The following is a 27830-nucleotide window of genomic DNA, read 5'->3' as shown; positions in this document are numbered from 1 at the left end:
AGACAATACAGGCCAGATAAATGTGAGGCTTTATGGTCTCCTCCTGACAAATCATCAATGGCCAGGAACCTTTACCAGACACACTCCGATGCTCTCACCCACACGCATTTACAGAAGTCAAAACAGGCCCCAAAGAACAGTGAAACTCATACGTGCAGACTGTACAAGAACAGAAGGACATTTTTGGTTTTCGTTCAGTGAGAGGAAATTTTGAAACATTGTGCAATGGTGCCGCAAAAGTTTTGAAAGATTGTGAGAGAGTATTGCCAGCAAAGAGCCTGCGAGTTGGTTCGTTGGAGAAGAGGTCTCCATGTTGCATCCATACAGAATGGAGAACTACCTCATCTCGCCTGTAAGTATATTTTCTTTTATCTAAATTCTCTTGGCGAAGTCTAGTATCCAGGCATTCAGCGTGTTCCTGTGTAGCTGTTTCTTTTAATCATGCACCACACCTAGACAGCACATTAGCAGTTAATAAGATGGAAAACATGTATGCAAAGCTGGATATTTCTGTAGAGTAGTAGTTTCAGTATCAGATATTCCATGATGAGATTGTCTGCTTCATTTTAAATGTAGAATACATACTGCATAAGCCTTCTTTATACAATGACCCACATGAAATTAGAGGTGTCAAGAACTACTGTCTAATCCTCACTGAACGCAGCTTATCAGTAGTAGGCAAAAAAGCATGCGTATTTTGTCACTGTCATGCCCCAGATCATGTTAATGGCACATCTGATTTACAAAGTTACATGTAAACATATTCAGAAACAATGTGAGGATTCATATTTCCTTTGATACATGACACACATGATTCATGTGATAATGTGGATAATGTGTGTTTTCTCCACCACATAAACAAAGATTTCTGATCCATGACAGTTTCTCCGTTCTTTTTTGCCCTTGCAGCCTCCAGAAGAAATGTATGATCCTGAGATCTACCGACAACAAGTTACAGAATATTATAATCCATATGTCTTAGATGGAGATATTCAGCCAGGTGAGTTTAACTCTATTTAACATTTTGTTTTTTCATCATAATAAGTTTATTTGTGTGACCAGTGTTAATTCTAAACACCACTTGCTGCTTTGAATTAAAGATTTTTCCTACATTTACAAATATAAAAGACATCTCAGTAAATTGAATTTCAGATGATACCATTATAGAGATTACATCACAAATGGATTTCGCAAAAATAAACTGAATCATTAATGCAGTATTCTAATTTTTTCATTGATAGCCAATTCATCAGTAATTTAACTCATTAAATAAGGCAACGTTGTGTTATGCGGTGACACTGTGCTTTTCTTTATATTATACATAAAAAGCATGTAAGTGCTGCAGCTGGAGCCTACCACATAGAATGGAACACAGGAAACAGATGCCATTTCTGTCAGCCGCTAAAACTACAGACATAGAACAACTTTCGCCCCATGGGGTTTTGTTGATACAGGAGAGGTCCTTTACTTTCTCTTGTAATCAACTGTTTTGAATATGGCACCAAAACAACCAAAAAGGGAAAAAACGCAAAAAGATTTTGTTGGCCTGTAGCAAAAATTGTCCATACAAAGAAAGGTTCAGCTGACATGTTAATAAAATGTATTAGAATCCTTAAGAAATTGAAATTAGGATAGAGTTTAACATTCATTATCAGTTATATCATTATAAGTGATTCATATTATTTCTACTGACATGTACTGACATGGTATGTTAAAGGATTATAAATAATAAGATACCAGATGTATAATGACATGGCCTTATCATCCAGTTTGATTTATTTGTTATGAGTACAGTGTATTTTATAATATGATGACAGTACACCAGCATAGCATCCGTTGCATTAATTTGCATGTGACATTTTTGTTCACTTCTGTTTGGTTCAGTGCTATTACTATGCTTAGACTTGAAATGTATCAAGCATTTGATGAAATTAGAGCGCTGTTGAAATTTCTCACATTTTCTGCAAAGTAGTCTCACATTTTCTGCAAAGTAGTCAAAGACAAAATGAAAAGAAGCACAAATTAAAAGACAACTGCTGTGGTAATAGTGGTAGTGTGGCAATAAACAGGAAAGAGCTTCATGCTGAATCCTCTATTATTCTCCTTATAGCGCAGTTCAAGCAACCTCAGAGGCAATATGAGTGAGCAGCCTATTGTCTTGAATGTTTATATGAATCATCACTAAATGTTTTAACATCTATTATTACAATCAAATCATTCTAGGTTTCTTGAGGACATTTTCATGACTTTTGTTTCAAGCTGTGTGTCCCAATTAAAAATTTTACTGGGGTTCATTGCTGCTCCTGTTCAGAACAACACAAACAGCCAAAGCTTCATTGTCTAGAGCCAACAAAGTGGTAATCTTACAAAAGAACAACGATAAAACCAATGGACATTATGATTTTTCTCACCTCCTCTATTTAGATCACTGGGACTACCATACTCACCATGTGCACCCTGTAGAGTTTGAACATCTCCAAGAGGCTCACTTCACAGAGCTGCAGAGTGTGCAGCCTCTCCACCCCCCCACCCTGATCCGACATGACACGATACGATACGAAATGGAGAACCTGCTGGACCCCAACCTCGGGGCTCATCCTCATGTGTTACAGCAACCAGTAAGTCCCTCTATCGCCCCGGACACACACACATCGCTGACAAACACACACCAGCAAAAACACACAAATATGCATTCATAAACAAACACATATATACATCATTAACACAGAAACAAACACATACATACACACACAACGTACGTGAATAGCCTATAGTAAATGCAGTTAAAATGCAGAGAACATGGAAAACCATGGATACTGTGCAATGCCAAGGCTGTTTTTACTAAAGCAATCGGAACTTATTGGTGAATTGCATGTATTCACAATGTTGAGCACTGTGAATTTTTTTCTTGACAAGAAATGTTGTTGACATCACTGACACAGATCTGCCAATTCACAAAAGGTTGATAAACTAAACCAGCTCATATAGTCGGCCAACTTGGTTCTATAAGGGCAATTTATTGACTGTAATCACTCACTGTTAAGGGATGAGGTTGATGATGATGATGGTGATTACGAGGATGATGATGAAATGATGAAATTACGATTAAAAAACCCCCCAAAAAACGAATTCAATGAATGCTACTTATTCCTATTGAAAGGCTTAGCTGATGAAGACTGTGATGCACAGTTGGTTTCACTACTGTTGACAAAATGCACTTATTGTAAGACATAAGTGTCTGCTAAATGACATAATGTGATGTAATGTAATGATGATGTATATATATCATATAAAGCTATTGTTACCATTTCTGTTGTATCGAGTAGAGAAGTATGGTTTTCCTGAGGATTGCATGTGATAGTGTACTAACTAGACCAAGGGCTCTCAGTGCTTTTGGTGCTGAGGTACAAAAAAACTTAATAAAACATAATGACAAGGCACAGCAAAGTATTGTTTGCTTGAAAATGTCATACAAAGGCTTATATGACCATACAAGAGTGACTGACTTAAGGGACCTGATTTAAACTGTCAATAAGTTTGACATTGCGTGTCATTTTAATCCAGTAAATTATTTTGTTAGATTATTTGATTTTCAAAATCTCAAGGCTCAGGCCATATTAGCATGCTTCACCACTCCATTTGTGAACCACTGAACCAGAACAGAAGTTTTGCACTATGTTAAAGTCTCTCTAACCTGATCAACCTTTCTTTATCAGGCTATCAACCTTTTTAAATATGCCTCACAACCATATCATGATTTACAGGGATAAATGAGAGTAGTAACTGATTAAAATTATATCCTCAACCCCAATGTACTTTTACTTTCATGCTGTGCCCCATCGGTTTTGCAACTCCCTCATCACTTATTTGCAACTGACACTATCTATTTTGGTGACTCTTCTCATGGGTGAACCTCAATTTGATTGGGATTGTGACTGGTGAAACTAAGCATACACCCTTTTGATGTGTGAAAGTGTTTTCAGAGAAGCTTAGACATTTGAATGGGATATAGAGTAAACTACAAGGCTTTACATCCACATCTTCTATGTCCTTATCCTATATATACTTCAGAGTATGAGTGTGATCTGAAGTATAATTCATCACTCACTGCAGCTTTGGGTATAACATTGTATGCCCAAACATAACAGTTTAGATGTTAGGTGTAATATTACTGAATGAGTATGAAATATATATTTCTCATATGGCGAAGACACACAAACATAGACTTCACACATAAACTGTATGCCTACAAAAACACCTAAAAAGCTTTTATTATCTGCAATCCAACCAACTTAGTTGTTTTTGCTCTTTGCGTGTTTTGATTGCCTTGACAAGTGTTGCCCACCCAGGCATGTAGTTATAGTAGCGACCACACATCACAGCTCATGCAGAGAGATGCTCCCACACTCTTGTCACCTCCAGCGAGATGATTGTATCGCAAACTGACACTTCAGAGTGTGAGTGTGATCTGCAGTATAAATCATCAGTAGGAACATGGCCTTTTCTAAAAGGGCTAACTGCAGGTTTGAGAATAACATTGTATGCCTAAACAAATCCCAATTGACAGTTTAGGTGTCAAACATGGCTGATTGAATGTTATTTTGGATGTACAAAAACATGTGCATTCATAATGTTGATTTGATGTTGAAAACTAGTGTATTCTTATATATAGTGTATTCTTGCCTATAAAGCTCAATTTTCTCTATGTGCGGTTTTGTATTCACTCTCCTGCCGACAGGTGATTGTGATTTGCTGCATTGAGGACTGCGATAGCGTTCTTAAAGCATTACACTGCCCATGTTCTGTCACTAAACGATTATCAAATTTGAATGCTGTGTTCAAGGTCCCGTTCTTCCCTCGACCCGCGTATCCACACCTGTCGCCTGTGCAGCGGAGCTCCGATGATGAGGAGCACGGGGCACGAAGCCCCCCGCTGGAGGTGTCTGATGAAGAGTGTCTGAGGGAGCGAGTCCCCTCCGTCACAGCTGGAGAGCTGGGTGAGGAACCAGATTCACAGCTAAACTTATGTGCAGACATAGTTCATAACATATACCAATGATAGCTTTGGTCACTTCTTTACAGTGGCGGAAAAAGTACTCAAATCCTTTACTTAAGTAAAAGTAGCAATACCATAATGGAGAAATACTCCAGTAAAAGTAATAGTCCTGCATTCAAAATTTTACTTAAGTAAAAGCATAGAAGTATTAGCAGCAAAATATACTTAAGTATCAAAAGATGTTAAATTATTGATGCATTAACCTGTAAGAAGTATTTTAATGTTGTAAGTCTAACTACTTCATAAATTGTTGAGTAGTTTAAACTCTAATAATGCATCATATTTTATGAGCTTATCGTATGTTTTGCATGTAAAAACTTATTCTGCAAAGTAAAAGTATAAAGTCTCACAAAATGGAAAGTAAAGTGCCAGTACCTCATCATTGTACTTAAGTAAGTGTACTTAGTTTCGTTCTACCTCTGCTTGATTATCAATGTTGGGTAGTAACTGAAACTATAATTAGATTTCAAAATTGCCCATGAAGCCCATGATGCAATTTTAAAAAGTATGTTGTCAGCTGTCCTTCCAGGGAACACAGTTAGATGATTAATTTGTTTCTGAGTTATTTTACTAAGAATACTAATGAGAATACTACTAAGTTATATTAATAAGAATTTTGTTATAAATTGGTATCACTATATTATAATTGCTATCATCTACCACACACTAGCAGAACAACTGAAATCCACATACAACATCTCTTATATTTCTTATATTTTCTCATATTTTAGCCTACTGAGCACATGCAGGCCCACCTTTGCAGTGTTGCACCAAGATTACAAGATCAGATTTTTCTATCATTTCTGAGAGCTACCTACAGTGACATCAAACAGGCTTTTGTTTCTGACATGTATAGCATGTTGAGGGTTTGGGCTCAGGAATCTGCTGTATTGTTTCGATCAGCCATCTGCATGAAGTGGCCTGAACTTTCAACTTCATAAACCGTTAATCAGTCATTTTCTTTGAAAGCCACCCAGCAGTGTTGAAAACATGATAATGATGACTCATGCAGAGTTACATCTTTCAGTGTTTCTTAGAATTTCAGGGAGCCCGGGAGTGGCCATTGGGAGAGAAAAAAAGTTATATCAAATCCACGATTTACTGTAAGGTGCGCACGTTTTAGTTCATTCGTGCGCACGAGATACAATTTGTTCCCTCAATTTCGTTAAACTGTGTATTTTAGGAAAAAATGCAACTTAAAAGGAACCTTTTAGGTATTGCAGGTAGGCCTAGTAAGGATTTGGTACGCTAATATCCATTGTCTGTTTACAATGAATAGGCATATCCCCCAAATATTGCAACATAGTTAGCCACTTAAACTTCAGGCCATGTAAACACAATCAAGTGGCTGCAACACACCCAGGGCAGCGCCACATTTAAACATAATCACCAATATGTGCACTGACTCTTTATAAGCTCATGAAGAGCGCATGTATTATATATCGAGAGCACGATATCACTATTTCGAGGGCACCGTTTGGCAATTCATGCGCACGTAAAGAGGAAATCGAGGGAATGAATTGTATCTTGTGCGCACAAATAAACCAAAACGAGGGCTCATTTTAACCAGATCGAGGGAACGAATTGTATCTCGTGCGCACGAAAAAGAGAAAACGAGAGCTCTAATTGCATATCGTGCGCATGTTACAGTAAATCGTGGCCACGACATAAATCATTTTTCTCCCGATGGCCACTCCCAGGCTCCGTAGCTTTCATTTGTAGTTGAGTAAGCATAATTATTCTGAAAGTGGACCTGAAATGGGACCTGGAGAAAAAAATTCAGCTCTCATTCTCCATTCCAGAGCCGGTCCAAGCCTTTATGGGGCCCTAAGCAGAATTTGATTTGGGGGCCCCCCACTGCCTCGGCGCCACCAATACTATTGACTATTGTCAATGCTTGATCATTCGCAGACCTACTGTAAATCTACACACCCATTATCAATTTTATTAGTTGTAGCTGTGTTGCTTAGATCATACCAATGTCAGCCTGGCATGTTTTTACCCTTCTATGGTTTTTAATCTTAAAAGGTAGCAAACTCACAAGAGTGGTCTGGTGTTAATTTGCACTTTAATATTCAAAGTGATACAGTACTAAGTGGAATACTGGACGTGGTGTACTGAAAAGTAACAAAATAAACCAGCAGACAATGCATTTACTGTAAACAAGTTAACCACATTAATTGTTTTTGGTTTAAAAACTTTGCAACGTGCAAAAGTGCAGAACAACAATCAACTGCAATTAAAATCAAATAACTTAGATAAACAGTACCTCCTTCAGTGAAGTTTCCTTCTTATATAAAAAATAAATGCAAAAAACAGACAATATTAAATAAATTAAATAAATACTTAAATAATGACATAAAATGAACAGAGGAACCTGTAACAAGATAACGTGATCCTGCCTGAAAAAAATTTTGATATGATATTTTTGCCATATCGCCCAGACGCCCACCTGTAATGCAAACATACCTTTATCTTTCTGTTTTTTCTCATCTTTCTCATTGTTGTCTTCTTCTTTCTTTTCTCTGCACCAGAAGGATATGTCCTTTTTTGCAACATTACTTTTTTGCTGCATCAATGCAGAGGAGAGGACTGTAACCTAATGTTGACTGACTGTGCTTGCATCAAAAGTGTGCATTGCGCATGAACGTGACACCAGCTCCGACAGAGGCAGCGGGAATTGATTAAACCAGTAGTATTAGCTAGCCAGGCTGTTAACATAATATTGCGTTTTTGTATGATTACCATTGACATAATATTACATATCACGAAAAAAACAAAAACATTTCAAGCGCTCTTGGGGGCCCTAAGCAGGCGCTTAGTTTGCTTATGCATCAGGCTGGCCTTGCTCCATTCTTATGAAAGACAGATCTAATCTTTTTCTATTTCACTTCACCTCTACTGAGATCCTTGTCCACGCTCCATTCACACCTGTATAAAAATCACCAACACGGTCACTCTGGACTAGATTAAAATTAATAAATAGCTCGAGTAACAATTACAAATACTCTAACTACCCTGGAAAAAATAATCCAGCCTGAATGGGGCTTTAGGTTGGTTTTACTGTGTACTATTAGTGAATTATTAAGTAGTAAATATTAGTAAGTGTCAGTTCAAAATTAGTAAGTAACTGTTTGATTTTCCCAACAGGCAATAAAAAGAAGATTCGTTTGTACCAGTTCCTGCTGGACCTTTTGAGGAACGGCGACATGAAGGACAGTATCTGGTGGGTGGACCGAGACAAAGGGACATTCCAGTTCTCTTCCAAACACAAGGAGGCTCTCGCACACCGCTGGGGGGTCCAGAAGGGCAACCGCAAAAAAATGACATATCAGAAGATGGCTCGTGCCCTGCGCAACTACGGCAAGACCGGAGAGGTCAAAAAGATAAAGAAGAAGCTCACATACCAGTTCAGTGGTGAGGTGCTGGGAAAAACTCATCTAGAGAGAAAAACATACATGTAGATAGAAGGGAGAAGGAAATCTCAGGAAAATCATGAACAGGGTTGTCATGGGAGTTTTTTGTGTATAAGGCAGATGTTAATGTAGATGCTTTTAAGTTGTTCAATCAACCTAGCTGATCTTGTAAATAGCATTATTTGAATTATAACACCATAACTGCTGTAAGATATGCCCCTGGAGGATGTTGGCTGATATGACACGATGCATATATTTTCCACAGAAATATGGAGCTAGAAACAGAATCCAAAATGGCTCATTCTGTGTAACAAGACAAGTTGGAGACCAATTAGTAGAGTGGTTTCATTCTAAGTTGAAGTGGAAAATGGCATATAAAGGTCAGTCTGGCCTGTTTCTCTGAAAAATGACTTTGATAATAAAATGTTCCAGCGTAGCAAGACATATAACCACTAGATGTCCTCAGAGAGCTCATAGTTTTGACACTGCAGTCTGCCATGGCATCTCTCCTACATACATGCACTGTGTTCGATTCTTCTCATGTTGGACTCGCTGAAGTTCTCTTTTGGATCACACGTGGCTAACATTATATATATATATATATGTGTATTTACAACAGCATTTAATATTTAAACCAGCAAAGAACCACAAATAGCAATAATATGGTCTGACTCAGAGCATTCACTGTGATTTGGTTACCTACCAGGGAATATAACACAATTATCACAGTTATTTGCATTACAAGAAAAATAAATGTTTTGTGCCAATACATAACAATCTGTGTGTTATAGTTAAGAAATGCTTTTAATGAGACTGTAATCACCAACATATGCTTATAGCGAGTTTGAGAAAGATCCTAGGTACGTCTCTCACAAGTATAAAAGCATTTGAATCACCCCTCTCACCTTTTACTGATTACCTTTATTAAGATAACTGTGGCACTGTGAGGATTTTTGTGAATCTTCAGGGACGATCCTTTTCTTTACATCTCCTCAAGCCCGGGTCAATCCCACATCCCATGTATAAGGCTGAGGGTGAAGTGGGCTGTCACCCAGTTCTTATATCTGCCTGTGTCCCCTGACACACCACAGGCTCCAGCCCTCCTCTCATAGTGTCGAGCTATTCTCAACCAAAGTTTTAAATGTCACCTTTGAAGTTTTAATGTTGACGGTCTGTATAGGTATGCAGTGTACTTCAGTTGTATTTGTTTTTGTACTGAATATTTCATCTTGAAATGGCTTAATCATATAATAACTAATTTTCTAAACATCGTTGCATACTTGTCATTGTTTTTCTCCCAGTGTTTCATTCATTTCATATTTTTCCAGAATAAGACAGCCTTTCGCTAATTGTCTGGGAATTACAGCCACATACAGAGAAACCCAGCAGTACATTATAGTGATTATCAACACACAAGAGCTACAGTTGAGCACTGGCAACATACAAAGCCTACCGCCCAATAGGCATGCACAGACTCACAGACTGACTTCACAAGTCATTTAATCAGGTATACAGTCCTAAAATAGCATTACATCTGCCAAAGTGGTGAGATAATTGAACTTGTTTCCAATGTTAGAATTGTGTCACAATGTCGAGATATATGGCAGATCACTCCACTGTTATCAATGTCATTTGATTCAAGGAAGGTCGTGAATGTGCACGTGCGACTGCACACACACACACACACACACACACACACACGAAAGAGATGAACTTGTAAGTACCTGTATGGACAAATTAGAACAAAGTAGAATTCCCAAATGCTATCTGGAGAGGAGAACCACCATGAGGAAAAGTGAACTTGGTGTCACACGATTAAAGGAGAAAATTGGTATTATGACCTTTCTTTCCTCCTTTTACCATGTTCATCTGCCTCCCAACCCCTATTCCTTACTGTCTCACCCTCTTTACATCTCAGGTTTTAGTATTGGGTTGTGTTATGTTGTACAGTACAGCTCAAAGCAACACCTAAAACACTGAAGAATCTGACAGGATTTTCTATCATGTCATAGATATTGTTCAGCATAGTGGTTGACTTGTATTTACAGAAGAAAATGTCTCACAATGAGGAGGCCGGGTTACCAGCAGTTATGACAGGTCTGTAGTCAGCCTCTTCTCACGGCAGCAGGGCTGCATAGTGAGCAGGGAGACTTTCCACCTTTCAACCTTTCAACCAGATGACCCAGGTTCAGGCTCCTGTGTCGGCAAGTATCTGCCCTCCTGACGTGACCTTGAGCAAGACAATTAATCCCTTTCTGCTCCTGTAGCCGTCCCTGCGCTCTGACTTCCTCACTGGGGAGTGGGGTCAATAAAGTATCAAATTATTTGTTTTTAACTCAAATCATGTGTTTTTTTGTGTTGTTGTGGTTAAATCTGATATCATTGCAAGCCACCAAAGGGAAAAATATGCATTATGTATTATCATTTAACATTGAATCTTAAGAATTGTAAATCAGTTTAATATATAAGTTTATCAAGTATATCAAAACATTATTATGAGACAGATGGCTAGACAAGCTACAAATTATTAGGGGGCATATCCGTCCACTACCCTTCCCTTCCTTTATAACAGACACACCCGTATGGGTAAAACAGCGCCTGGTTCCCCAAGAGCCAACAGCTCCCCTCCATGGCCAAGGTGTAATACACAAGGTGTAAGTGATCTTATTGGGACCAAGAGAGAGGCATGAACAAATAAATGGCTTTAATTAATAATGGTAATACTTACTCAACTTAAATATCCATAAAAAGGCAAGATGAGGTGTCTTAGATGTGTCTGGAAATACATGCCAGGAAAGACAAACACATTCACAGAGGAAAGGCTCAAGGACTAAACAAGCAGCTCATAATACACCTAAAGGCGTATACAAGTAGCATTTTGTGTTTCTCAACTTAACACCACTTTTCCCATAAACCCTGCTGCTTCCTGTCGCAAAGAGGATGTTGCTACTTGTCCTCCCTCCTCCATCCTGGCGTCGCTCCGCATGCATTTGTTTTGAAGAGCAAGAAAAAGGATAAGAGCTGATAGCAGCCCTTGATAACAGTGAGTATGCATTCCAACATGGTAAGCTAATGTGAAGTTGAAACTATGAAGTTAGAATAGTGGAAATGGAATAAAGTTGTGTAGTACTTACAAAGTAAAACGGTTCTTTTTTTGTGCCATAAGATTTCCCAAAAAAAAAGGATCCAGTGGCTCACAATGTAAAACATAATGTACAGACTGGTAGAGGCTGCCGATCCTCTTGGTCTCATTTGTTTATGGTAATTAAACTAATATATCTAAATGAATATGGTAATGATTTATTGATGTTAAAATGCTACATGTAGCACCTTTAATCGGGTTATCGTGTCCTGAATAACCTAAACAGATATGGGACACAGAGGCTCCTACTGATGAGACGCTAAGCTCCAACACATCAGTATTCAACCAACATGCAAACTGACAACAGGGACAAAGGGATTCAGATAAACGCCATATTCTTGGTACATCTCTTTGGATGATTTTATTACCAGCTTACCACACATATTGTCATATTACAAAATGTGAGGCCTGTTATAGTGTCAAGATGTTTTCCCTGTCGAATGAAATACTAGCCAATGAGATGGAAGGTGAAAAGCTAAAGTATAATTGGTGCACAACTGTGGAAGGATTCCTGGCAGGCCTGATCCACCGGGGGAAAAGCTCTCTCTTCCTTGTCAGCAACATAAAAGAAATACTCTGGCCACCTATTCTGAATCACCTTGGGTCCCTTATTCATTCCTTTTTTTTTTTTTCAGAACTGGGTGACAGGCTGCTGCTCAGATCTGGGGAGAGCAAACAGACTTCAGTGGATTCAGCTTCTAAATTTAACCCCTGCCTTCCATCACATCCCCTCCCTCTCACGCCCTGTCATTCAGCTGAGGTGTTGGAGGAAAGGATGGTTGAAATATAGTCTGCCTGAGGTCAGGCGCGTCTGGGGGGTTGCTGCTGGGACGGGATGAGATGGGGTGGGGGAGTTATTTCATTGTTGTTTGGACATGGTATTGGGCCCAGACGGAGTGACAGGAGGGGTGGGTCGGTTTATGAAAGGAGGGGAGGCTATTTGGAACCCCCACTATTAAAGGCAAAGGGGCAAGGAAGACAGGAGACTGTAGCAGCAGTGAGTCAGGCTGTGGAGGGGAAGAGATAATTCAGGATGCCAGAGCCAACCAAAAAAGCAGGTAAGTGTGCTTGATCACATTCCACTGGTTTTGAAATTTAAAGGAGTATAACTTCCCTATAGCATATGAAACAAAACTCCTTGCATTCTCTAAAAACCCAAACTCTTGATATTAACAAAATCCTAACTTCATGACATTGTTTATTATCTTCAGTATTGCAATCCATTAAAGACTATATATGACCATATGTCATTAAAACTCCACTCATTCTTATAGTAATAATATACTTCAGCTACTTGTACCTGTTTTAGCCTTTATGTAATTTCGATCTAATGGCAAAATAGGCAGACAATGCAAACAGCATTACCATACAGTATGTGTGAGAAAATATTCTACTCTCTTAAGCCACACCCCTTTCAAGAGTATGGCGCCTTCAAGTGACTTTAAACCATGACAAAATCAGGCTTAGTACAGACCTGTACAAAATACCCTCATTATCACCTTTTACATTACACAAAATAGAAAGGTATGCCAGTCATGTGACCAAAGTTTTAACAACCATGAAAGGGTGTGCTGTCTTTCTGTCATGAGTAAAAACGAAAATTTTATGTTTTTCTATATAGATAAATATCTGCTCAATGGCATAAAAATTGTAACAATTTAACTTACAGGTTAATTATATCTGTATAGTAACTTCTGTGAATTTACTTGGAGAATTCAAGGTTGTTGTTTTTTTAGCAACAGACCTAGTTAAGTAATATCTACAATACACTGGTAGCCAATGTAATCGCCCCAACAACTATGTATCCTACAGAATATAGCATCTCTGGCCACAGCAAAAATCACGTCATAATATAATTATCCTTCCAAAGTTCCAACTGCTTTCCAGGGTTACCAATAAACCGGAGTGGTAGTTAATCTAAGCCCTGTTTGCTGCGTGATTAATCGAGAGGCTAAACTATAAATCAGCTCAGGAACTCAGAGTCACTTCATGAGGTACAGGTGACCAACATCATCTGGGATGAAATTGACACTGCTGCATTTCCAGCGTCAGTGCGCTCACAAAGTAAACACCACTCATTCTGCACCACTGATCCAAAAACGCCTGACAGGATTCCAACTTGACAAATGACTTTCCATAGTTATTTTTCCTCAATGGGAATGCATTGCTGTTTGTAGAGAGAGAGCTCAACATATCAGATGACACAATGCAGTCCAAATAGTGAACTTGTGTGTGCTAAGACCTTTAGCTTTCAGGATTTGTCAAACAATAACCGTTATGATCTGCTTGAGCCCATTTGGCATTATCATCAATACCTTGCTATCAGCAGGATGTTTCTCCAGATTTTATTTTATTTTAGTTTAGTTTTTGCTTCAAATCTTGCAATAAATACATGATTTGCAACAAAATTATGGTGTATTAGATACAAAATAATAATTCAAATAAGCAACCAAAAAGCTGAATAAAAAATAAGAACAGCTAAAAGCAAGTCAGTAAAAAATACAGTATGTCTTAAGAAATTATTATAAAGCTGATAGTGATTTTACTCTTGTAAGCTCTACAGGCAGGTTTTACAAAGTCTTATTGGCAAAGTAGGCAAAGTAAGTAGTGCACAAGTTCAGCCCCTGATTTACTTTTTGCCTTTTTGATTTTGTAATGGACAAAACAGTCTGGCCAGAAGACCTCAGGCTGTGTTTAGTTCAGAGGTTTGAGCGGTCTGTAATAAAGCTGGTGGTCAGAGCCAACCAGGCCAGACCTTCAAGTAATTATTAAATTCTTAAAATCAGTTCTAAAAATATTAGGCATCAATGTTAAAACTGAAATGTTAAAAGTGCAAATTTATTAACAATTTATATTTATTTTTTTGTGCAAGTTAAAAGCCGTGTTATTGCATTTTATATTACCTCAAATTGTGAGAGGGATTTTGATTATGAAAAAAGTCCTTTTTACTTTAAATGGGGAGAGATAAAGATGGAAAGGAAAACGAAGCGATTGAGATGAGGACAGCGGACGTAACAGAAGAGAACACAGACTGCAGACGGACCGCAGGCATATCATTCTTTCTGCGCCTCCAGAGTCACAAAAATAGAGCCAAACTAATCCCTCTACTATGATACCTGCGCCCCTGTTGCAGCTGAAGCCTGCTGGGCTCATTTATTAGCGGAGCACACTTGCATTCTATTTTTAAACTCATAGAGTCATCTTGCATCACATGGAGGTTATTTGTTTAATGTGGTTTTGTAATGCAGAAGCTGAACTGTTTGGAACTCAAGCCATCTTCACACCTGTAACATGTGTCTTGTATTTGAATTGTGCCTAAATACGATAGAGGAATTGCATTAGCCGACATACATTACATAATTGCATACATCTGGCATAATGCATGTCCCGTGCCAGAGCCGCCACTTCCACTCAATATTTTTAGGCCCTTTTGAAAGATGACAACTGTTTGGGAATTATATTACTAAGTGAACTTTTTATTACTTTTCAAAACAGTGGAAGAAGTTATCTTAGACAACATTTACGCTAGGCAACAGCTGAGGAGAAGACAGTATGACACAGTTGTTGTATGTAAAACTTACTATTAATAGTTTGTCAGTCTGACAGCAGACGTCTTGCCTTGCTTGTTTCCCATCCACAAAAACTATTCTTTTCTCAGTTACTGTCAGTACTCCTAAATAGTTTTAAGTTACCAACTTTGCATGTGATTCCTAGCTGAATCCATGTACAAACATTTATTTCAATTTAGCGAGGTGAGGTGTTATATGTGGATTGGGCAGTTGGGTCTTCATAGCATCTGGGGTGTATTTACCCAAGAATACCCAAGATACATGCTGATAAAATGTGTAAAAGGAGTTTCATTCACCATCTCATGAGAGGGTAATACCAGTTGAAACAGATTATCATGGATAGCTACTGTAAGTAGTGTGTGTGCTACAGATATTGTTCATCCTGTGAAGAACTCTCTTCAGTAGTTGCTGTGATGTACAAGCCACTAAAATACTGATTAACTTATAACTTCAGACCTGATTAAATCACAGCTTCAGACTTTTGCACCTCTCTCTTCAAACTTTTTATTCAAGAATCATTATTTCAAAAGTCAAGTCAAATTTATTTGTATATCCCTTAATTACAGTTAACATGTCAAAGGGCTTCACAACGCCCACATTATGAAAACAGTAAATGAAATGAAGAAGAAAAACACTAAGAAACTAAGAAAAAACAGATGGAAAATTAAAAACTCTCTTACTTGAAAAATAATTCAAAAGCCATTATATAGGATATGTAGGGGTGTGTCAAACCACTTTAGGGTGAGCCTGGTCAGAAAGTTAACATATAGATATATAAAGCTCAGAGATTCTAAGCAATATTCTTTGCACACTCTGTTAGAGTCTGCTACAGGATCTACTTGTGCATGGCTGGGGTTATAGCCTTGGATAGGATTATGGAAATCATTGGCTCTTTATGAATATGTGTTCTTGTCTCCTTCATGGCATGTTTGACGTAATAACTAACAGTCAATACAATTCAAAAACAAAAAAAACAAGACGGAGAACAGATAAAGATCCTGGAAGTTTACTTGCCAACTGAGGATGCTTTTAATAGTAAAATGAGTTTAACTTTGAAACCCCCCTTCGTCGCTGACCTTTCAACGCACAGCCAAGTGCTACAGTAGGCGTTTCGGAATTTCCCAAGTTGTACAACAACTTTATCTGAGACCAGCAGAAGACTTATTGCATTGCGAAATGTTTCTGCCTTGAGATGTTCTGAGTGTGTCGCGCGAAAGCCACAGGCAGAAGCAAATTCATTGGTTTTCAGTTAGCGCCACCCAGTGTGGTGGAGAGGCTACAACACTGCACTTTTCAACGCAGAAAGCGCAGCGGAAGAGCCTTGTTCTTTTGCTGAAATGTGAATGGCCCATCATAAACTCTCTCCCCCTCTCTCTCTCTCTCTCTCTCTCTCTCTCTCTCTCTCTCTCTCTCTCTCTCTCTCTCTCTCTCTCTCTCTAAAACCATTGTTCTCCACTCAGCTTCCAGTGGTCAAAATATATGAATCATAGCATTAGGGTTAATTAAGTGAGTCAGACAAGACACAGTCAAGAGGATACCGATGAAATTACTCAGGATGAATCAGAAACATTCTGGTGCACTGGACAGTATGTCAGCAAGTCAATTATAGTATCTTTGCTTTCACCCCAGGATGACATGATCATACCCTAACGGCAAAAATGAAAACAAATCAAACTGACATTTCAAAGGACTTATTTTTTATTTTATTTTGAACCATCCCTCCCACTTCAGTTTCAGCATTTACCAAGAAACCAAAGACTCAGGAGGCAGAAGAGGGTTCCTCTGCGGTCTTTGAAGCAGAGACCGAGAAGCCTGACGCAAAAGTAAAATGGCAGTGCAACACAAAGGATATTGTCAGTGGCAACAAATATGCGGTCACAGCCGCTGGAAACAAGCACTCCCTCACCATAAAAGCCGTCACCATGGGAGATGTCAATGTCTATGCGGTGATTGCTGGGGGGTCGAAGGTCAAGTTTGAGCTGAAGGTCTTACCAAAGCAAGGTGGGAGGCTTTGATGCTGCAGCTGTGTGTTTGAGGTTTCCACTCACGTATGTGCTATGTAGCCAAAACAGAGCACAAAGCAACATGGAGCACTCAATGTAGAAAACCACTGAGGGAGTAAATACTGTACTGCACTGTATGTATTTGATGTTTCTGCACATGAACTCACCTCTGCGCTGTCTGATGAGCACAATTACTCTGAAGCTGCTTTGTGTGATCTATCTTTGTGAACACATTTCGCTCTATATAGGCGTTGCATATGGGCAATCACTGACACAATCACAATCATTTTGTCAGGCACTTATTTGTTAACAAACCCCACAGAGCACTGTATGTTACCATGACTGTGTGCAAAGTGTTTCATACACAACACTTGTGCTGTTAGCCTGCCAATGTGACCTGGTGAGGTAGTGTGTTTTGGATTTGATAAGGCAGAAGCAAATCTAAGAGAAAGGAGAGACAGAACGGCAGCAGACTGATGGGCCTAGTGAGCTACAAGTGACTACTGACTGCCCACAGCTGTCTGTAGTTCATATCATACCACCCTTGCTCCGTCTGTACGGTGACCTTGACCCTCACATCGGCAGATTATTTCCTCATGAGTAACCGGCACTTGACTGGGGCTCAGGATAGGCATGACAAGCAGCTGATAACACACGGAAAATTGGTTGGCCATTTAAAGATGATAAGGCAGAAATATTTGGGTGATAAACGTTTTGAAAGCTTGCCAAAGAATATTTGGCTCTGACAAAACAGTGTTTAAAAGAATCTCAAATGGGTCAAATGGTTCAAATGTCTGTGTATACTCTGCATGCTTCTGTGTGCCTCGGCACACTACAAAAATGGCCATATTTACAACTCATTTACGATAAATCAAGTTACTATCGTGTCCTAAAATGTTATATTTCTTAAAACCAAATGAAAAATAGATAATTTCACTCTTTTCCAAAGCAAATCCTATTTTTACAAGAATTGTCTTGAATCAAGTGCAATATCTTACCATTTGTTTTTAAGAAGAAATTTTAGGACGCAATACTTAATGACTTGTTAAGAGTTGCACTGTTTGCAGTGTATGGACACCATCTTTGCCATTGTACGTGTCTCATTTGTGCCTTGTCGTCTCTATGGTATTTGTAATACAGCAGCCCCTGAACCGGCAGGGACAGACACACCGGCTCCAGCTGAGGCCCCTGCTGGTGGAACAGGGGAACCAACTGTGTCAGTGGAACAACGCCCTGCTGCCCCACCTGCAGCTGAACCCAGGCCCACTGCAGAAGAGACCGCTGCCCCGGCACATGATGCTCCTGCAGCTGAGTGTGGGTCACACAGTAGCATTCATTCATTCATTCATTCATTCATTCATTCATCTATGTATATCACAAAACATTGTTATCTTGGAATTACGAGGTCCCATCAATTACAATAACAATTTCACATACTGAAGTTGTTCTACAAAGAGTACAAAGAGTTATATATTTTTGTATTTATTATTATTTACTTAAGTGGGTGAAAATCTGAATTTCTAAATCTTCCATTACTGCAAACCCACTTGGACTTCAGATTAAAAGGTTCCAAAAGGTTCTGTGAGTCAGTTACATGTGAGAAGAAATGTTAAGTCAGTAGAGCGCGTACCACATAAGTCTCAGTCCTTCACGCAGCGACGCCGGCTCGAATCAGGCCCGCAGGCCCATGTCCTCCCCTCTCTCTCTCCCATACCTTCTTGTCTCTCGCTCACACTATCTCTGTCAAATAAAGCATAAAATGCCTAAAATAAATCTTAAAAAAAAAAAAAAGAAATGTTAAGTCAGAAGTCAAGTCTATCAGCCCAAGTTTATTTGTATAGCTACAGTCTCAAAGGCCCACATTAAGAAATCACAAAGAGAGATCCAACTGACCAAACAAGAATAACTTAGATTGTTGAACAGTAAAAAAAAAAATAACACACAAAAGTTGTTAGAAATCAGGCACAGTTAAGGCAGTGAATTTAATGCATTTTATTTTTAGTTTGTATTCCATCCCAGCAATCATTCCTATGTGACCCACTACTTTCATTTCTTCTCCACATAGTTTTAAGAGGTTTCCCCATTCCAATGACATGTAACCAATACAAATATATAGTTTATCAATCAAATAAATAATAAGCTCTTAAGTTTATTATTTTTTGGTCTCCAATAACAAAAAGAGCACTGATGTGCCAATTCTATTTAATTTGAAAGAATACAAAATGTGCAGGATGGTTCAGTGGGTTAACTGATTAACACACTAAGCATTCATGAATATAGAAAAATAATCACTCAATTATAATATAAAATCAAATATGTATTGCTTTACATATTGCACAGTCCTGTGTCTAATGGAACCATATAATTCTGAACAAAATTGGTCAGAATTATAAGGTACCATATGCAATTTTACCATGTTCAAAAGTCCTATTTCCAAAGATTTTGATACTCTGCACTCAAAGTACCTTGAATGACATGAAAACTTGAGAGTTCAGTATTTCAAAACTTCTCTGAAGATGTAAACTAATCTTGTAATTCCACGCTCACAACATGTTGTACTGTGGTTTAACAACTCTGCTGTCGACTGTGTCATAGGTCGACTGAATGAACATAGACTATCCCATATGCTTTCTAACATGCTTTTGAATTTGAAGTTATTTGATTTTGAACTTTCTCAACTTCAATTATGGCATTCTATTATGAACCTGTTGCATTTCCAGATGGACAGACTCCAGACACCAGGCAGGACCTGACTGGCCTCTTCACAGAGAAACCGCAGACTGGAGAAGTCACTGTGGGTGAGCAGCTCCAAAATACTGAATAAACAAACATGTTTCTCTTGAAAAACAAATCTACCCTGCCTTGGGTAATTCTGTTAGATTTAAGAAAAAGAAAAAAAGTATTTGAAAAAGCTGTGTGTTATGGATATGGATGTGATACATGCGGGTATGTGTATACACACATACACCACATACAAATTACAAAATATAAAAAGTTGATATGATAATGCATGAGTTTAAGTTTATTTGTATAGTGGTATAAGATAAAAGCAGCATAAAGCTATACAAATATATATATATATATATATATATATATATTATGATGAAAAACAAACAAAAAACAAAAAAGAAGAAGAAGAAAAGAGAAGCAATCAATAATCTCTGCAGAGATAAAATAAATAAATAAATAAATAAATAAATGTATGTAAATGACACTGTTGAAACATATGGTAATCTATTCTGCTGTGCAGGTGAAAACATCACATTTGTGGCTAAAGTGAATGCTGCCTCACTGCTGAAGAAACCCACTGTCAAATGGTTCAAAGGGAAGTGGATGGACTTGGCCAGCAAGTCTGGAAAACACCTTCAGCTGAAGGAGCTGTATGACCGCAACACCAAGGTAAGACTAATGCTGCACAAAATAAAACAGAGACAGATTAATATTATCTTTCTCATATCTCTCCTCGCGCGACATGTGGTTACAGATCTACACCTTTGAGATGCACATCATCGCAGCCAAGGCTAACTTTGCTGGAGGTTACAGGTGTGAGGTGTCATCCAGGGACAAGTTCGACAGCTGTAATTTTGATTTGAGTGTACATGGTGGGTTGGACTACTTTGTTTTGTCTGCTTATTTTTTATTTTGTGTTGTTGTTGTTGTTTCTAATCTCATTAATTTAGCCAATAATATGGTTCAGACTAGGGCTGGGCGATAATTCAATATTATCGTTTATCATCTTTCAGTGGAATCATATCGTGATGATATGAAGATATTTTAATATCGTGACACACATTTCTGCTGTCTAAATTGATGATGACAAGCAAATTTTACTTAAAAACTCTCATAAAATGAGGTATGGTAGGAATATTATTTGAATATTTCCGTTTTGTTTGACATCACACCTAACATTACCATTCGGTTCAATGAGATGAACATTAATTTGATTATTTAACATGATTTTGCATACATGAACCATATCGTGATATATATTGATATTGAGAAAAATCCTTATGATTATCGTGATATTGATTTCAACCATATCGCCCAGCCCTAGTTCAGACTTTGCAGCTGTTTTTGAAAAATTCCTCAAATCAAGGGCTACTGGTGGTATTAGTATTACATCTTTTTGTTGTCTTGTATCACAATGATTGATTCTTGCATTCCATTCCAGAGGCTTGCGCTGTCGAAGGTTTCGACATAAGGGCAGCTTTTAGGCGCACGTAAGTTATTTTTAATTTATTGAATCATCACATTTGGTGTTCATTCAGGGTTTGATTGTTGGCTCATATCTTTAATACTATCCCACAGATATGAAAGTGGACCAACATGTTCCCTGTTCATAAGGAGGCTGAGCTATCCTTTTAACTTAGATATTGGAATCCTTGATCAATTTCTAACTAAATTCATTTTTAACTAATGTTTCTATTTTTATCTTTAATGTGGTGTCAGTGGTACATACTGTCAGTTTATTGTTACAGAGGGTACAAAGATTGTTTTAATTACTCTGCTCTAAATTGGTTTCAAAATTATCTTGAGTACAGAAAACAATGCATGTTTTATAAAAGGCCTTCACTTGTCTTTTCCCAAAGGGAATTCCACAAGGTTCCATTCAAGGCCCTGTGCTATTTTGTGAGCGTGGAATTCTAAGGTTCTATCTGAGTTCTGAGATATCAAAGATCCCAGAAGGAAAAACAGTTATGCACCTTCTGTTCAAAATGTTCTTTTTTTTTAAAAACGATAACACCACACAACGATAAAGTATTCAAAGATCGAACTGAATTTTGATAAAATAAAAAGGTCAGATAGAACTTTAGAATTCTAGGTTCACAATTTTCCATCTATATCAACAATATCATGTTGTTAAAAGAGTAATTATGAATTATGAATCTATATGAAGAGGATATAGTCATTTGCCAGTGCATGATTAGTTTATTTGGCAATTTTAACCTTCACCAAGGTTTTAATTGTATTAGAAAATAGCTTGCAAATCTCAAATTAATTTATAATGAAATGTAATTCCCAAATGAGATAGCCACTGTTTGGAAAAAAAAGTGTCACCTGCTCATACAAAATTATTGATATCTCAAGGATGGTAGGTAATTAAGTGATAAACTAAGTTAAATTAAACCTATGGAATAATTACTGCACTAACTCATTTCGGTCTTTGAAAATATGAATTTGTTCCAATTCTGTTGTATTTAAGATATTTCAGCACCATACAGTGTTTTTTATTCTGCTGTGCCTGCTATTACTTTATATAGACAGTATGGTGAAGACTCAAATGTGCGAGTTTAAACCTACAGTAGGAGGGCACCTACTTAGACCTCTTTACTGCCTAATGATAACTGCCAAAGCCACTGAAGAAATATTTTGTTCTGTATTGAACCAGCAGGTACAATTAGGAACCACTAATAGAATTATCAAAAACCATTTGGAGATTCAAATGTTTTTTCCACTAGTGACAGTCCTATAAAGCAGTGGTCTCCAATCATGTGCATTCAAAAGTTCAGAGTATGCAGTTTTTAATTTCAGCCAGAAACTACACCAGCTGATTCCACTTATTACTCACCCCCTCTGTGGCTGAAGTTGTGCTAATTAGTGAAATGAGCTGATGTAATGAAAACCTGCAGTCTCTAGGCCTTCAACTGCACATGATTTGAGACCACAAAAGCACAAAAAACAAACAAAAAACAAAAATAACCTCTGAAGAACCATCTCTTGCATACATTAGTGCATAACTTGTAGTTGTTTTGATGCCACAGTTGATCAGGTAGTAATATTGCAGCCATTATTAGCCTGTCATCTTACTTAATTAAAATGTAAGGTTCTAATTTGTTACGATCTGCTTAGACATTAATCATATTGGATGATCAGGACATTTAATTAGCAGATTTAATAAGGAAGTAATACGGTTAGTTGCTTCATTAATGAACTACATTGGAGTAATTATCATGCTGTGTAAGGAGTAACTGTGGAAATGCTAACTTATTAGGGGTGAAGCTGCTAAGAAGAGAAGTGGACCATCAACAAGGTAGTGAGGGGGTTTGTTGCAACAGTGGAAGCTCATATTCAAACTCTGTGGACTCTGATTGGAAAAGCAAAGAGAACTCAGGACAAGGATCAGAGGCCTTCTCTCTCCTGTGAACTGCTTCTTCTCTTTTGAGTCAAACAGAACCAGTGTTTTTGGATCATGCAGCCTCCATCTGCTGGGTTTTGAGAAAACGACCACAGGAGAAAGATCAAGAGAGGACTAAACATGTGCACTACCAGTCAAATGTTTGGACACATGCATTTTTCTTTATTTTTACTATTTTTCACATGTTAGTAAAAAATAGTAAAAAATAATAATAGTAAAAAATAATAGTAAAGACATCAATACTATGAAATAACACAAATGGACTTCAAAATCAAAATGAAAACTATCTTATATTTTAGGTACTTTAAAGTAGCCACCCTTTGCCTTTATGGAAAAGCAAAGGCTTTGGAAAGAAATTCATACATAGGCATGAACTTCACTATTTATATTTGTCTAAGAAACAAATTTCAAGCATTTAAACATTAGCCAAGATCAAAATGACTCAAAGATAATGAAAAACATAGCACATTCAATCAGGTGTGTCCAAACTTTGACTGGCAGTGTAGATTTTTAAAGAGAACTTAAAATGTGGTAGCTTAACAGTAGCTGTCATTGGGTTAACCTTTGACTGAGGCAGACCCAGATATTTGGAGATTCTATAATTCGGTCCGGTTTAATAAACTGCTCAGTAGCACGTTCTGGTTTAAGGTCGCCCATCACCTCTCTCTGATCTACTACTAGGTCTCAATCAAAACAGCAGAGCCAGCTGCACAAACAGCTACCCGGCAGAGTGAGCTTTGGCCCCAGTTTGATTGTATTAAAAAGTGCAGGATGTGCTAAGACACACAGGCTTTTCGGTGGTCTGGCCCTCCCATAGTTCTGCCACATGGAGGAAGTGCAGTAGTGTGCTGTAACTTTACCACATAAACCAGAGACTCACCGTCTAATCCTGCTGTGAGATCAGAGGCAGGAGACAAACACACGGCTAAATCTATGCCCTTGCCTACATCTTTCATCCCGTTGATCGGGAGTGGAGCAGGCATTCCACACTGGACCAGGTGGTTTCTCTAACCTGGAGTGCTTTGTTTTGTTCTTGTTTGGAGGATTGCCGCTGTTGCTCATGGCTTGAACATGGCAACAACTGTCTCTCCAACAAGACATCTGCCTCTGCATTCATTTCTTTCATCCACCTATTCACCCATTTCATCTTGCAGCCTTTCCATATTTACATACACAACTTTTTTTTATTTCTATCCACCTTATTTGTTTTTAACCTTTTTTTTTTTATTCTTGCTCTCTTTGCATGTGAGAGCTACAATAAACAAGAACATGATTAAATAAATCATAGTTGACACTGTAATATTGCCAAAGCCTAGGAATATAGAATTGTATTATTCAAAACAAATCATGCCTGTGGAAAAAAAATAACATACATCTATTCTTTTGAAAATTATAGCAATGTTTATATACTCAGTGATGAGAAATAGCCCAGTATACAAAATGAAAAAAATAACCCACTGTGCTGTTACTGATGTTTTGTTGCTGGTTGCTGATGTTTCTACAGTAGCACAGATGGAAATGAGGACTCAGGAGAACTAGACTTCAGCACCTTGTTAAAGAAGAGGTAAGTAGGCTAGTTGCAAAATACTTTCTATAGTCTGTAGACCTTGAGCAAATTGAAACAAAAATAATTGATTGATTATATTTTCTCTCTCTCTCTCTCTCTCTCTCTCTCTCTCTCTCTCTCTGTCTGTCTGTCTGTCTGTCTCCACATATCTCTTCAGAGAGTAAGCAACTTCTGCATTTACAGATTGGAATGATTCCCCTCTAGTACTAACCTGATAAGCCTGAACGTCAACTCACAGCATGTCATGACTTAGGGTGACCAGATGTCTCAGGATTTTACATCAAAATTTCCTAATTTTGGTGTTCCTCCAATCCTTGCATCCCACTGCCAATGTGAAAAAGCATGTGATTATATATATTGGATATTAGCATATCCAAATAAATCTAATATTTCTACAAATTCATCCATACAAGACCCGATGTCCCACCATATGGGGTTCTGAAAATCTACTCACCCTAGCTCACTTTTAACATAACACTGATCCCGTTCTAGACTAATCCTGCAATAGACCATATCACACTTCCTGCCTTGAGGACCTTGTCACAATTACAGTAATACACCGAACAGCAAATACGTCCACTATACTTCACAGACATAGAGTCACTATTGTTTTTTCTCCCATCCTTTGTTATAAATTGTTTTCTCTGACACTTGAGTCATTCACAGTCTTTACTTAAAATACAGGCACCATCCCAAATTATCAAAATCACTTTTATGCAGCACGCCCTATTATATGAAATACCCCACATCCCATGTCATAACCCAACATAGCATAATGTTTATTTGGTTTACTGACATCATTGATATTTAGGCCTAATTTGTAACAAGGTTCATTTCATTGCATTTTTACAGCCACTAAGGATATTAATTAAAATATGAATTATGTTACAAAAATCTAATTTCTAATCTGTTGATTGATGTATTGGTGTTGCTTTTGAGATGCTCTGGATTTTTGTAGTGTGTTTTAATCTGTCTGGTTTGTTTTACCTTACTTGCCTCTTGGGTTCAACCTCTGAATGAGCAGCAGTTTTTTAAAACCCTCAACTCGGTAAGAAACTGCTGATGTTGTTATTTTGTCTGGGTGTCCATGATTTCATATTTATTCATTATTACTTGATGATTAAGTAAACATGTAATAATGATTAGGACGTTTTCTATATTCTATATTCTATTTCTTCTTATATTTAAAAACCTCTTGTTAATTTTCCTAACTATATATATGTAACTATATAATAAGGCCTCAGATTATGTTCATTTATGTCTTACAAACCACCTATTACTATGCACTCATTCATTTATTAAGCACTGCAAATTTTTAAATAATGTACGCAATACCATTTACTATGAATTAGTAAACAATGTAGGAAATAAACTTATCATCAAATAGTTGTTAGTTAAAAATAATATAAATTAAATAATAATTAAATAATTAAATAATAATATTAAATATGAAATAATGATTAATTCACAGTTATTTCATCTGTTAGTGATTATTGTAAAGTGTTACCAAAATGTGTTACTTGCAGTATAAATCTTGATCTCTCTACCAATGATCTACAAATTGTAAAGTCTCTATTAAGCCACTAGTTTACTGAAGTCCTCTTGGCTGGTTTACTGTACCAGAGCCACACAGGTGAACACAGAGCCTGACGTGGATGTGTGGGAGATTCTCCAGAAAGCCCCGGCTTCAGAATATGAGAAGATCGCTTTCCAGTATGGCATCACAGATCTGCGAGGCATGCTCAAAAGACTGAAGAAGATGAAGAAAGAGGAGAAGAAAAGCGCCGGTAATCCATAATTCCAATAATTCCAATAATTACAACAGCAATAATAATGCGAAATGTAAGGTATAATAGCAACTGATTATTGTACATTTCATTACTGTACAACTTAGCTTTCCTCAGAAAGCTGGATCCTGCCTACCAGGTGGCGAAAGGGCATAAAATTAAACTTGCCGTTGAGGTGGCCAATGCAGATGTTGAGGTGAAATGGCTGAAGAATGGACAGGAAATTCAGCTGACTGGAAGGTTGGAATTTGGAGAAAATCTGGCTCCTATTCACATCATTTCATGAAAACATACCTTTAGCCTACAACATGGAGTATTAAACAGATAGAATTGCAACTCTTAAGTATGTTAATGCCATCTTTTCATTTCTCTTTTGCTTTCCTTATCTCCTCCTCTACCCCTCTTACCCCCATACCCCCCCCTCCCCCCGCCTCTCCCCTCAATATGTGGATGGACTCACTACCTTGTCATTTCATTACATTACTAGCAAGTAAGTTTCCTAATGAGGGTAAAACAAAAAAACAAATAACAATAATAAAATCTTTAAGTTCACATGGCTCTTACGGTTTTACAGCTCACAAAACAACTTCCTTTTCCCCAATGCATTTTCTGTCATTTTACCAACTTCACGTTTTCCCCAGTCCAAACCCTGAGAACTAAGTTGTCTGAAAAATAGCACGTTTTATAATGCTGTAAATATGACAAGAAAGACATGACTTACTGAAAAAAATCTAAAGATTTATAGAAGGTTTACAATTTGTGACAAGCAGCCTGTCCTTTGTAAAGGTACATCTTTGAGAGTGTCGGCAACATGCGCTACCTCACCATCAACCACTGCTCCTTGGCAGACGACGCAGCATATACCTGCCTAGTGGGAGATGAGAAGTGCACCACTGAGCTCTTTGTCAAAGGTGTGTATGACTCACATTTAGCTCACAGCATAGACATAAGATGGAGAAGGCAGTTGCAAGATCCACAGTGTGAATGAGTCACTCATTCTTATCTGTTATCTGTTGTCTCCAGAGCCTCCTGTCCTGATCCTGAAGAATCTAGAGGACCAGATGGTCATGAAGGGGGAGCGGGTGGAGCTTGAGTGCGAGGTGTCAGAGGAAGGAGCTCATGTAAAATGGTTAGACATTTTACTTTAAACTCAC

General features: G+C 37.8%; 2 protein-coding genes across 3 annotated transcripts in view; both read left to right on the top strand.

Moving 5' to 3' along the window:
- The first annotated feature begins 61 nt into the window (after positions 1-61).
- On the top strand, positions 62-10773 carry spi1b (Spi-1 proto-oncogene b). 2 transcript variants are annotated; one of them, XM_071525722.1, is made up of 6 exons: positions 62-352; positions 910-1000; positions 2425-2605; positions 3362-3380; positions 4844-4997; positions 8207-10773. In XM_071525722.1, exons 1-6 carry the CDS (start codon positions 311-313, stop codon positions 8518-8520), a joined length of 801 nt encoding a protein of 266 aa, XP_071381823.1. In that variant the 5' UTR covers positions 62-310; the 3' UTR covers positions 8521-10773. The 2 variants fall into 2 exon arrangements, with proteins under 2 accessions (XP_071381823.1, XP_071381822.1); XM_071525721.1 differs by lacking the exon at positions 3362-3380 and having other exon boundaries at positions 2425-2618.
- A 1874-nt stretch (positions 10774-12647) lies between these two features.
- The window catches only part of mybpc3 (myosin binding protein C3), a 34765-nt gene continuing 19582 nt past the window's right edge, over positions 12648-27830 (top strand). Inside the window, exons 1-13 of the mRNA XM_071525719.1 lie at positions 12648-12672; positions 16915-17168; positions 18327-18498; positions 19907-19984; positions 20437-20585; positions 20671-20788; positions 21358-21406; positions 24827-24886; positions 26513-26676; positions 26784-26916; positions 27164-27166; positions 27463-27587; positions 27700-27805. Coding sequence (XP_071381820.1) covers positions 12648-12672; positions 16915-17168; positions 18327-18498; positions 19907-19984; positions 20437-20585; positions 20671-20788; positions 21358-21406; positions 24827-24886; positions 26513-26676; positions 26784-26916; positions 27164-27166; positions 27463-27587; positions 27700-27805 — 1436 coding nt within the window. The remainder of the gene's footprint in view (positions 12673-16914; positions 17169-18326; positions 18499-19906; positions 19985-20436; positions 20586-20670; positions 20789-21357; positions 21407-24826; positions 24887-26512; positions 26677-26783; positions 26917-27163; positions 27167-27462; positions 27588-27699; positions 27806-27830) is intronic.

The sequence above is a fragment of the Centroberyx affinis genome, unplaced genomic scaffold (assembly GCF_046629955.1).
Source record: "Centroberyx affinis isolate AG114_WGS23_722 - 3 ecotype Tasmania unplaced genomic scaffold, CSIRO-AGI_Caff_v1 ptg001333l_1, whole genome shotgun sequence".
NCBI classification, from domain to species: domain Eukaryota; kingdom Metazoa; phylum Chordata; class Actinopteri; order Beryciformes; family Berycidae; genus Centroberyx; species Centroberyx affinis.
Note: the sequence above shows the minus strand (reverse complement) of the source record. Positions and strands in the feature narration are given on the sequence as shown.